This window comes from Chelonia mydas, chromosome 1 (genome assembly GCF_015237465.2).
Source record: "Chelonia mydas isolate rCheMyd1 chromosome 1, rCheMyd1.pri.v2, whole genome shotgun sequence".
In the NCBI taxonomy this organism is placed as follows: Eukaryota; Metazoa; Chordata; order Testudines; family Cheloniidae; genus Chelonia; species Chelonia mydas.
The window spans coordinates 20576455-20589502 of NC_057849.1; the positions used below are offsets into that span (position 1 = coordinate 20576455).

General features: G+C 42.6%; 1 protein-coding gene across 3 annotated transcripts in view; it reads right to left on the reverse strand.

Moving 5' to 3' along the window:
- Positions 1–835: 835 nt before the first annotated feature.
- The window catches only part of RAB30 (RAB30, member RAS oncogene family), a 79311-nt gene continuing 67098 nt past the window's right edge, over positions 836–13048 (reverse strand). For all 3 annotated transcript variants that reach the window (XM_043528266.1, XM_043528274.1, XM_037888824.2), the window contains 2 exons: positions 5060–5243; positions 836–2722 (listed from right to left, as the gene is read on the reverse strand). In XM_043528266.1, the coding sequence (XP_043384201.1) occupies positions 2472–2722; positions 5060–5243 (435 nt within the window). In that variant the 3' untranslated portion in view covers positions 836–2471. The remainder of the gene's footprint in view (positions 2723–5059; positions 5244–13048) is intronic.

A 13048-nucleotide genomic window follows, 5' to 3' on the forward strand; every position in this document is an offset into this window, starting at 1 on the left:
CAGCTCCTTACTCAACTGACTCTGATGTTGCTCAATGTGATGGTGAAAATTTTTTTTTTTTTTTTTTTAATTTTAACAAAAAAGCCCTTTACAGACACAGTAAATACTTCTCTTCCCAGTAGTGACTTTGGGGTTTACCTGGTCAGAATGTGTTCAGTGTATGAAAATAAAAATTTCCCCTACCCTTAACATCATCCAATACAAAGTGCACTGGTTATGACTTGCAATGTAAAAGAGAGGTTTGAGGAAAATACTTGAGCATTTCATCCTTGGACTACAGGACATGAAAAACAAGTGTAATGTGGCACATGTAGCCCTTCATTATTCCACTCCTCCTGGCAACTTTACCGAGTACCTCTACCTTAGCAACTGATATACTACGTAGAAAAATCCAGGACCTGAAGAGTAAGAATATTTTTTAAAAATACTATGATATTTTAGTGAGATGGCAGCATTATCCCACAAGGCATTTACCACAACACCTAAGTGACCTGCAAAATCAGCTATGTAGGAGCTGGATGGTCTTTAAGAGGTCAAACAAAACTGTATTGGAAATTTAAGGGGTATTTTTAAAGGAAGTCAGTTAAGAAAGGAATCCTCCCTACTGGAGATGCTCCTTAGTGCTGGCTTCACTGTATTACCTAGCACAAGAGAAACCGCTGAGTCAAACAAATTTTCCCATTCTAAGGGAAAAAACTGACATGCTACAGCAGGAAATATGTATTAGAAAGTGGCTATATTACACTCTTGATCCACAACACACACACTTCCCACTGAAAATCAAAGGCACAGTAAGAGAGACCCCAAAATCTGTTTAGGAAAATGTGACAAAGCATTTTAAAAGGCCATTTTTATTTTCAAGGTTTACTTATTGGCAGCTTTTTTCATGTTAATACAAAAGGCCAGTCAACATCTTCAGCAAATAATACATGATATCGAGCTGATTAATGCTAAGTTACAATGTACCACAGCCACAAAGTTACCAAGAGTTTTAGCCTCATTCAGGTCAATAAAACGGATACCAAACATTTAAGAATGATTTACTACGTATGCGTCCAACCTCTTTTTCCAATTTTGCTTTAACATCAGTGTGTAAAGTCCAATGTATTATTAGAACATGGCACTAGAGGTGTAATATAACAAATACCATAGTGCTTCCACATTAGAGGTTTTATATAAAGAAATGGCCTAAGCAAATAATTATACATACATTGGTGTCTGAGACTTAAGAGTACAAAGTAACAAGAAAACTAAATGAAATCTATGGTCATGGATCCAAAAGCTATTAGAACACAGTCAATGCCAAACTGGTACCTTGAATTGCTTCTCCAAGGTACAGGTTCATAAGATGATCATTGGATGAGTAAGACACAAAATGATTCATAACAACACTTGCTGCCATTTTCACTTAAGCTTAAAAAAAACATACAAAATTGTATGCTTGCTTCTCAAGCAAGACCTGTAACTACAAGCTTTCATTACTCAAACACACTGGACTGCCATCTAAAACTGTGCTCTGCCTTTGAACCCTTATACGTGATCAGTGCAAACACAATATTTTGGTCAGATCTGATCTGTTTAGAACTCCATCAGTCAGTATTCTCAAAGCTAGTTCATTACATTAGGAAATTACTGTTTACAGAGCTTTTATGACTCAAGAAAAAAAAGTCTTTGCACCCCACAATTGACATCAAAGAAGCACAGTCCTTACCCACTATGTTCAGGCTGAGAAAAAGAGGTAATGATATTTTATGGACAGTGCTTATTAGCATACTTTCACTACTTACTCTAAGTTACACATTCAGAGGACAATAATGTAATAAAACTAGGTTTGGTCTATGAAATATTCAGCCGGAGTGCTAGCACCAAACGGAGTGACTAAGCCAGTATCCATATCTTTTTCCAAATTGTTGTTTGTTTGGAAACGTTGATATATACGTTTTTAATTCCAAGTTCATGAAAGTGCCTGCAGATGAGAGATATAACACTAATTCAAAACATACAATTGAGTCCTGCATCAGGATGCTGTGGGCATATACACATCCTAAGCATTCATTTGGCTGGCAGCCTGGAACAATGCCAGTACTGTATAGTCCAAGGCTTAAAGTTCATCTTTTTTCAAAAGGACTAAAGGCGTGCTGCAGAAGAGATCCTGCATTCTTCCGTATCATCCAGGGAGGCTGTTCTAGCCTCCAACGGAAAGTGATGTAGCAGCCCATGCTCTGGATTTGAATGAGCGCCGTGTGCAAACTATTTTTGCTAACCAACTCCAGAGACTGCAAAAAAGATTAAACCATATTATATTCTGCTATGTTGACCTGCAGGTGGAGCGGCCAGCCTGCCATGCTTTAAGATCGGGAACCTGACTTAGGTGTGAGTCAGATGGGTCAAAGTGGCAGGAATTGCCTTCACTGAGATAAATCTCTGCAAAAAACCTCTTGGCCCATTTGGGGTGGATCTTGGGCCAGCCCTTAATTGAAATTGCAGCAAGTCAAATAGCTGATACTTTTCCCCTCTCCTGGTAACGGGGATGCCACATTGTTCACAAGCGTATTCTGTCTTGCCTCACTGATCAGCCGGCAAGCTAAGTCCAGAAAGAGTTTTTCCACGTTATCCGATTCTTTAGCAGAAGTTTCCAGATAGTACATGTTTTGGGCCTCTGAAAATTCTTCAGCTCTTTGTTTGGAGACTTCTCTTTTCTCGGCTAAATCAATCTTATTACCTGCATCAATAAAATATTTTAAGAAAGGGAATTAATTTGACTTGTAAGACAAAACCAACAGAAATTGATCTGGAAGAAAGGAACCATGTGTCACCATGTGTCTCGCGTTAGGTTCTTTATTTTAAACAAACTATTCATCTTATAAAGCTACAAAACTAAATGCTCACTCTCCTGTCCCCCCAAAAAGTGGATTCTCTGATAGATAACCAAGGCTTTTTAATATTAGCTCGCTTAATGGAATTTTCCCCAGGAACATGCAAGCCATTTAGCATTAATTTTGTGCTAATGCACCTGTTTAATATCAATTGGCATTAAAGGATTTCCCTTTTAATGTCTATTGAACAATCACTGGTTCTTGCTCCAAGGAGCACTTAAAATGTCAATTATTGCATGTGGGGGCGCCAAATACAATATTTTTTTCACGTAATTATGAGCTTTAAAAAGAGACCTGCTCTCCAGTTTTAATTACATGTTTTTGTTCATTATATGGTTACTGAACATGGGGAATGAATGGATGTTAGAAAGCTGATAGAACTAGGTGAGGTGAGGAACCCTACCCCATAGGGAGATGTCATTTTCAGCTTATGGCAGAAGAGATCAACATTTCTGTAGGGAATAAACCAATTAATGATTAATCTGATATTAACTGCAGTTGGTTTGGGAAGAAGTGGGAGTTGAGAAAAGGATCCCTTTCCACTGCTGTCATTTCCATCCAATAACCTCTCCTTTACAATGTAATGGTTCATGGACATACTCTATATGAAGTTACATTTATAGAGAGTTAATAAGCAATTATTGGAGTATAGAAGCATATAACCATCTGTAATTTGGTAAGAAGCACATCAGTAGAAGGTGCTACAGATGGTTATAAGCAACCTACTGGATTCTAGCAATTTATTAGCACATTATTGTTTATTAATCTTTTATAAACTATTTATAAAATATACTGTACCTTTAATCTACAGTGTGAATGGTTTCTTGTCACAGAACCTCTAAGCATTTTAGATTGCATTGTTAGTGTGCATTAGGGCACCTAGAGTCTGGGATAAGGGTCTTTTTAATTTTAAAATCCAAATAAAGACTAAATACACCAGATTCTTCTGTAGAATTGTACTATCTACTCTTTAAATGTTAAGCTATTTAAAAGAGAGAGAGAGAGAGAGAGAGAGAGATATCTTTCTGTTGAATAACCATCTGACTAACGCTTTCCTCAAATTATGTGTCCACCATTCTTCGACTATGCTGAGACCTAGTCCCTTGACCAAGTCCCTGAAAAGTGATGTTTTGACAACCCGATTTGGAAAACAAAGTGCAGCATTGCAGAATGCTAATGGGCCTCATCACTGTGTATACCTTGGTGCACTCTTCTAGTAGCAAACTGATGGCTGGATTTGCTTCATCTCAAGCAAAGGACGTTACTCAACGTGGCATTTTCTTCATTTAAATATTTTTTAATTCTCTAAAAATCCATGTGAAATTCTGATTTAGTACCAGTGAAAGGTGTAGCCTCATGGCCCTGGAGACAGAATCCTTCTGTTTATTCACAGGACAGGGATGGTACAGACAGCAGCAGATGCTCTTCTCCACGGCCCTGCACTGTGCCTCATTAATGAGGGAGAGGAGGAAGACACTCCAGGCTCCATATGCCCACTGAGTCCTTGACCTCTCTGCTGAGAATGCCAACTGGAATGGTAGTTTTTGTGATGCTGACACATGCCACTGCAACAGGACTGAGGCCATCAAAGCATAATAACTTTCAGCCACTACCAACCTGATCTAGATATGAACTGGGAACCTAGAGGTGTAAAGCTCCAGTTACTCTTTCTAAACTGCAACTGCACAGTCAAAGCCATGGGGCTAAATAACCAAATACATAATTCACTCAGTGGAAGGGAAAGTGAAACAATCATTAAATGGTTCCTGGTTTGTTTGGGCTTTCTACCTAAATACGGCCCTCCATGCTGAACAACCTTATACGGCTTAAGATGGCCAACACTTTGAGAAGCAGCAGTTGCTATTCTGAGCTGTATTTTAGTGCATTGGCTTTATGTATTGGAGGAGTCATTCAGATACAGTCGTCGTCTTGACAATTTCACTCAGGTGAATGGCTTTATGGTAAGATGCTACAGAGATATAGGTTCAGAACCGACTGGCATCAAGGGGTGTCCAGTCCAGCATATTTGAAGGAGATCCTGGCACTATGAGATAAAATAAATGCAGTATTTTCCATTGGTAATGCCTCTACCTGCCAATGACCCTAGTCAAACTCCAGACGGACATGGCTGGTTATTCTCTCCTGGCGAAATGAGCTGTTATAAAAGCACAGTCCTCACTTACCCACTAGCACAGTTATGACCTTATTGCTGGCATACTGTTCTATTTCTCGCAGCCATTCGGGAAGGCATCGGAAGGATTCTTCACAGGTTATGTCATAGGTCAATATTAATGCATTAGCGCTGCGATAATAACTCTGCGTAATGGACCGGAATCTCTCCTGCCCTGCCGTGTCCCAGATCTGCAGCTTTTGGCACAACAGGAAGGGGAGAAAGGGGAGGAGAAAATACATATTTTAAAAAAACCATAAAAACCATCCTTTACTTAGCAACAGGGCAGCACCTAAATGCTTTCAGGGGAAACCCAATGGTGGGAAATCAGGTAACTTTTAATCCCTTTGGCTCCCTCTTCCACCCCACCCCCCAGTTTTGTTTCTCTTCTTGCATCTAAAGATTTAAATTCAAGGCACTAAGTCAGCGGGCATTCCAGCTGATTTCCCTGGAAGCAGCATGCCTGTAAGCTTTCATGTGACTGAGCATTTCAATCAGCAGTGGAAGAAGTAAGCCATGCTGGCTTGGAATTCTAATGCTGGCATTACAGGGAGAAAACAAATGCCCCCTGCATTGAGGACAATGACAACAGCTGAAAAACGACGACAAAACATCTCCCCCAGCTGCAGATGAAGTTACCCTGTTTCAAATGAAGAGTGCAAGGGAGGAGGGTGGGGAGAGAAACCATAAGAAAGAATCAACAGCTTGGACTTGTGTGTGAACTTTCAGCCAAGCATCTCAAGGTTCTCGTTCTGCATAGCCTTGCACAGGTCACCTCACTGCTCTCTGTCCCCAGTCTGGAACTGTAAGGAAGGGTATATACCCACTTACCTACATCAAAGGGGTTGTTAAAGCTGTTTGAGATCTTGAAAGGCAACACAGAGTAGAAGTGCAAAGTACTATCATTTACACCATCATATCAGGGGTGCGGTAGGAGACAGAGCTTTTAAAATAACATTGGCCCTGATCCTGTAGGGAGTTCTGTGTCCGACCACGCGTCTGCCTACACAGAAATCACTGCAGGATTGGGTCCCTAAAATCACGTTCGCTGGTCAATGGCATTTCAGATTAGTTGCAAAGATAACAAGTGACCTCAATCCATACTAAAACAGAGAAGTGCTTAATTGGAACATAACCAAAAAGGACACACTGCAGCCCATGTTTACACCGGGAGAATTAACCAACAATTTCAAAATCGTTCTAACTTGTGGTTCAGCTAATCTGGTATTAAATTGGGGAAAAGGTATGTAAACATGGCTCAGATGACAGAACCATTTTCACAGAGGTTTAGTAAATCTGCTGAAATGCCAGTCTAATCAAAATGGTACCAATCACTACAGCTTACAGCTGAACCAGTGTTCAAACCAGTCTGAAGTTTGGGGTAAGTTACTTCTCCACTCTATGCAAAGCTTTTAAGATTCTGAATTCTTAAGTGCTCTGTAGCAAGATGCCATTGGCAAGAAGGAGCTCAAAAAAAATAAACAAGTACATGTGGAACGGTAGATGCAGCCAGAGCTACAAAGAATTTCCTACGGCTTAGCAGAAATTTAGGAAAGTTTTGTTAGTGTAAGCAGATGTCAGGATGAACTCCACCCTGACATCTGGTGGTGAGTTGTGGCAAGTGGTGGAAAAGAACTTCAGGGGCTGATCTCATTTGCATAGGCAAACCCACCCCACCTAGCATGAGCCCATAGCTGCCCAAATGGTCACTTTGGCTGCTGTGGGATTCCCAGTTTCTCTGTTATTGGGGCAGGAAGAATAAATTGTTATCCTGATTATGTGAATCAAGGACAGTGGAACTGTACTTGGCCTTTTGTTATGATGGAGGGACTCGCCATCAACTAAGTAGCACTTGCTAGGCAAGGCACATGGGTTCCAAAACTCAGTGAATTGAGAGAGGCTTGGGATAGGTATCAAACGTAGGTAGTCTCTTGGCCTATCTAAGGCTGTGATCAAGTGTCTTGATGTTTTGGGTCTTTTGGCCTTGAGATGAAAACCTTGTCTGTGTCTCTTAGACCTTGAAGTGAAAAAATTATTTAAGTTGTACCTGGTGGTGTGGGCCCTTTGTAAGGGCCTGAATCATCAATTGCACCTCCTTCTCTCTCCACTGTGGAATATCAGAGCTAATTTTGGGTCTATTAGGAATCTAGTTACAGGTGCTGAGCTGAATTCGCTTTGGGCTTATGGTGCATGAGCACTGAGGCTCCTACTACTACAAGCTGAAAATCGCTAAAGAGCTAAAATTACTAAGAGCTGAAATCACTGAGCACTGTGTTAAGTAGTGGGGAGCCTGAAGATATATTGCTGGGCAGCTGCGGAGCGGACCGGCTAGCCAAGTGGAGCAGTTCGCGGGATGGCTGGCGGAGCGGAGCGGCTCGCGGGACGGCTGGCGGAGCGGAGCGGCTCGCGGGACGGCTGGTGGAGCGGAGCGGCTCGCGGGACGGCTGGTGGAGCGGAGCGGCTCGCGGGACGGCTGGTGGAGCGGAGCGGCTGGTGGATCGGATCGGAGTGAAGCCCCATGGAGAGGCGGGGCAGTCGGCTTTGGATCATGTAAGGTGCCCTTTACCTCTTTCCCCCCCACACCCCATTTTCACCCAGACTGGGGAGTAACACTCTGCAGATGAACTTTTGAACTTTGGGGCTGGACTTTTGGGTTGTTAGACTTTTGGGACTTTGGGTGATTTTTGGGTTGCTGGACTTAAGAGACCACTGGATTGTTGGACTCAAGAACCAAAGGGAAAGGACATGGCCCAATTTGCTGGGGTGGGTCTTTGCTCATGGTTTGGTTGATGAACTCTAGTTGTGGTGTTTTCCCAATTTAATGCTGATGTCATTTACCTCATGTTATTAAAGATTTTCTACTACACCGAGACTCTGTGCTTGTGAGAGGGGAAGTATTGCCACTTTGAGGCGCCCAAGGGTGTGTGTAAGGTTTTCCCAGGTCACTGGGTGGGGACTCGAGCCGGTTTTGCATTTGCTTTGTTGAGAGGGAACCCCTATGTACTGAACCCAGCCCTTGCTGCTATCAACTCGGCCTGGCAGAAGGGTTACATTAGCAAAGCCACATTATTACTGAAAGAAGAGACGTTGTAGGCCCTGTAGAAATCATGATTATAGTATGTTCTCCTGCAAAGAGACGTAAAACACTGGAAGTCCTGTCCCCTCTACACAAACAAGGATGATCTCCTGCCACTTTTCATAAAAGTAGTGCCAGAGTGCTAATGGCCATATTTCCTTTCCGCCACTGGTGGAATACTGCGCATTGGTTGTTTGCCACCCCTCGCCCACAGTGGGCTCTTTTCTGCTGTATATATTGAGATTACAGAATATCCTTTGGATGGAATTGGCCATCAACATCTGCCTTTGCAGCACATTTGTCTACCACCTACAACACATTTCTTGACTAAATTCTAATAAGTAGATCTAGAGATAGCAGATGACCTTAAAAATTCTCCAAATCATTGGTCTCATGCCTAAATACAACTGCTGCATGGAACAAAAATGTATAAAACTTTTGTCGGTTGTTAAAATGATCAACTTTTGGTCATCTAGACTAAAAGTCAATTTTGTTTAAATGTGGTCAATGATTCATAATGAAGGAATGTCTCAAATTTCAATATTTTAACTCAAAGGGGCACTTCTCTATTTCAGGCTTTGGTTTTTAAAGTGCCTATCACCATATCTGAACATCTGAATGGTTGAAATCTGATCACAAAGAACAACTACATTTTGGCAACCTTTGGTAGAAAGGTTAAAGTCAATGGGAATTTTCCCTGTACTCAGCAGACCACGACAGAGTGAACAAAACTTAAAATATTCTAGCTCAAGGGGAACATGAAAGTTAAATTGTGTCAATCATGACATTACAGGTAATCTATATTATATTAGCTTCTGAGAGATGAGAGCCCCACTTAGCCCATTATCTGATTCCAGGCCTTAGGGTCTGACTTTGAACAGCTGCCTCTGATTTTGTGGAAAGAAAATTAATTGTGGTACCAGTTCCCAGCACTCAGGCATCACACTGCCTGGTCTGTTGGCACATGGTGTTTAGATGGCTAAGTATTTAGAACTGCAAAATTGTAAGCACAATTCCTTGCGGGTGCAAGTCAGGTGTCAGGCTGAATCTGCTTTAAAAATCAGGGTCTCTGTAATTTGTTTTTCTTTCTGTGGGTTTGATGTTTCTGTTACTTTAATAATGGTTTACTGATGTGTACACACTTTGTATTTCTGCAGGATATTCTAGGGATGATCTCTCTGGACTCAAAATGGCTTTTTGATGAGGATGTTCTATCACACCAACAGGATGAACTTTGAAATTGGAAGAAACTGCTTTGGGGAACAACAGGACAGAAGCTTCTGTGATTGGATTTAGCTGTCATTCAACCCACTTGCTGGATGTTTAAGTCAGAAGAAGCCCTAGAATTTGTGTTCATTGATAAAAATCTGCTTTCAGACAAAATGTGTGTGTCTGTTTTTAATCACAGTTCAGCTTACCTCTGCCAAAGTAAGTGAATTTACCATCTATATTTTTCCATTTTATGGTCTTCCCAGGGAAGTCAAAGGATGTTGCTTGACTTACACATGAGAACACAAAGTTATCTGGATGTTATTTCTTGGGGAAACATCCTACAGGCCGGTTTCAGAGTAGCAGCCGTGTTAGTCTGTATTCGCAAAAAGAAAAGGAGTACTTGTGGCACCTTAGAGACTAACATTTATTTGAGCATAAGCTTTCGTGAGCTACAGCGCACTTCATCATGAATGCATCCGATGAAGTGAGCTGTAGCTCACGAAAGCTTATGCTCAAATAAATTTGTTAGTCTCTAAGGTGCCACAAGTCCTCCTTTTCTTTTATCCTACAGGCTGTGGGCACTGACTCTGTGGGTGCTCTGGGGCTGGAGCACCTACAGGAAAAAAATTGTGGGTGCTCAGCACCCACCGGCAGCCCCGTGGATCAGCTCCTTCATCCCCCCAAGCCCTCCTGCTGGGCCACACTGATCAGCTCCTCCTCCTCCCCCCTCTCAGCGCCTCCCGCCCCCTGCAATCAGCTGTTCAGCAGCATACAGGAGGTGCTTGGGGTGGGGGGGGGGGGGAGTGGAACAGGGTCAGGAAAAGGCGGGGGAGGGGGCAGAACGGGGCGGGATCTGGGGCGGAGCAGGAGTCGAGCACCCCCTTGGAACTGGAGAAGTCGGCACCTCTGCTACAGGCCTCAATCTCCAAAAATTCACATACATCTCTAACTTCATACATAGGAATAATTCTGTTGAGTTCAATGAGACCACCCCTATGCGTAAAGTTAAGCACATCCTTAAACGATTGCAGGATTGGGATTATGTCTGATTACCCCTTCAACTACTATCCACTTAGCTTGAATTTATTTTTGTAACCTTTTAGGCATTTCTCAAGGTTCCTTCCCCACTCTGAACGCTAGGGTACAGATGTGGGGACCTGCATAAAAACCTCCTAAGCTTACTTTTACCAGCTTAGGTTAAAACTTCCCCAAGGTACAAACTATTTTACCCTTTGCCCTTGGACTTTCGCTGCCACCACCAAACGTCTAACCGGTATTATTATTATTAGGAAAGAGCCCGTTTGGAAACGTCTTTCCCCCCAAAATCCTCCCTTACTTTTACACCCCCTTTCTTGGGGAAGGCTTGATAAAAATCCTTACTAATTTGCATAGGTGACCACAGACCCAAACCCTTGGATCTTAAGAACAATGTAAAAGCATTCAGTTTCTTAAAAGAAGAATTTTAATAGAAGAAAAAGAATCACCTCTGTAAAATCAGGATGGTAAATACCTTACAGGGTAATTAGATTCAAAACATAGAGAATCCCTCTAGGCAAAACCTTAAATTGCAAAAAGACACAAAAACAGGAATATACATTCCATTCAGAACAGCTTATTTTCTCAGCCATTTAAAGAAATCAGAATCTAATGCATATCTAGCTAGATTATTTACTAAATTCTAAGACTCCATTCCTGTTCTGTCCCCAGCAAAAGCATCACAGAGACAGACAGAGAGGCTTTGTTTCTCCCTCCCCCCAGCTTTTGAAAGTATCTTGTCTCCTCATTGGTCATTTTGGTCAGGTGCCAGCGAGGTTACCTTTAGCTTCTTAACCCTTTACACGTGAAAGGGTTTTTCCTCTGGCCAGGAGGGATTTTAAAGGTGTTTACCCTTCCCTTTATATTTATGACAGCATTAATCAGATCTACATAGAGTAGCTGTGGCTTGAGTGTTTTTTAATTTTGATTTTGTCAGAAAAGATCAGGCAGACCAAAAAACTAGCCCTGGATCACACAGAGAGTTTCATATGCTGTATCACGCAAAAGGGTATGAAGAGATTCAGAACTTTGTCTTGATTTTTACACTGACGTCTCTCCCTGAGTTTTCTTTGCTATTCTTCAAACTGAGATGACTTGCAAAGAAGTCTCACATTAGCAAGTCTGTCTGCACAGATTTTGGAATGCAATCCTAAAAGCTCTAAGGACATTTTCCCAAGCAGTCTTGAATACCAAGAACTACTCTATAAATAGTGCTGCTCTCTCATCTTAGCCCTTAACCGTGGTGCAGCCGGTGGGTGGAGTGGATGGAGTAACCACGTGGGAGCTTTGCAATGAGTTTATAGGCAGAGAAGTCCCTAGTTTGAGTGACAGGTCATTTTTATATCTCAACTTTGCATGCCTGAGTCACACCTGCTTTTCTTGGTAATATACAAGTATTTACTCCTGTTAGCACTGTTGAGCAAATACACCTGTGGGAGAGTAAGGTGGATTCTATTCTGCCTCACACATCAAGAAAAATCAATTAGGTTCCGATTGCAGAATCTCTTACCACCAGTGCTGGTGCAAGAGGCAGAAAGAACCCAGCTTGACTTTCAGACCCCAAGTAGTGACTGGCAGTTAAATCTGCAGGGCCAGTTTTCCCTTTCATTTACACAAGTTTCACATTGGTTTAACTTCACTGACTGACTTAAACGTAGTTGTTCTTGATTTACACCAGTGTCAGAGAAGAATCTGGCTCAGCATCTTTGGATCAGGACCATATAGAGCAGTGGTTCTCAAACTAGGGCCACTGCTTGTTCAGGGAAAGCCCCTGGCGGGCCGGGCCGGTTTGTTTACCTGCCGCGTCCGCGGGTTCAGCTAATCGCGGCTCCCACTGGCCGCGGTTCACCGTGCCAGGCCAATGGGGGCTGCAGGAAGGGCGGCCAGCACATCCCTGAGCCTGTGCCGCTTCCTGCAGCGGCGAACCGCGGCCAGTGGGAGCTGCAAATCGGCCAAACCTGTGGATGCAGCAGGTAAACAAACCGGCCCGGCCCGCCAGGGGCTTTCCCTGAACAAGCGGTGGCCTTAGGCTGAGAACCACTGATATAGAGAATGAACATGAGAATTCTTCACTCCTAAATGTCACCTGTCAATAGCACTGCTAAATATAATACAACCCTATCTAATTGTAGGCTGCTTGAAATAAGGGTTGATTGATTAGATAGATAGACAGCGCGCGCTCTCTCTCTCTCTCACACACACACACATTCAAATGTTTCAGGTGACCCTATCTGGATAGACAGGGCTGCGTCTGCTTTGTAAAGATTCTCGGCCTATAAGCCTTCTGCACTGTACAATGGTGGCTACTTAGGGCTGGTCTACATTAAAGGATTTTTGCACCAGTGTGCCAAACTGGTATAAAGCAAGGATTGTGTCAGTGTCACTTAACCCAGGGTGCAAAAATCCCGAATGCAGGCAAGACCTTAGTACGTAATGCTTTCTCTCCTGTTGCTCCCTCCCTAGCTTCAAAGCACTGTGCACAACATTGAGTTAATCTTGGTAGTAACGCACTTGTTATGGTAAGTAAGTGTTATCCCCATTTAAGGATAGAAAAATGGAGACAGAAAGGGACAGTCACTTGATCAAGGCCACAAAATGGGGGCGTCACCAAGGCCAGAATTAGCACTCTGGAGATTGCTGGTTCTCAAGCCTGTGCTCAGATCATATTTTGCTACCATC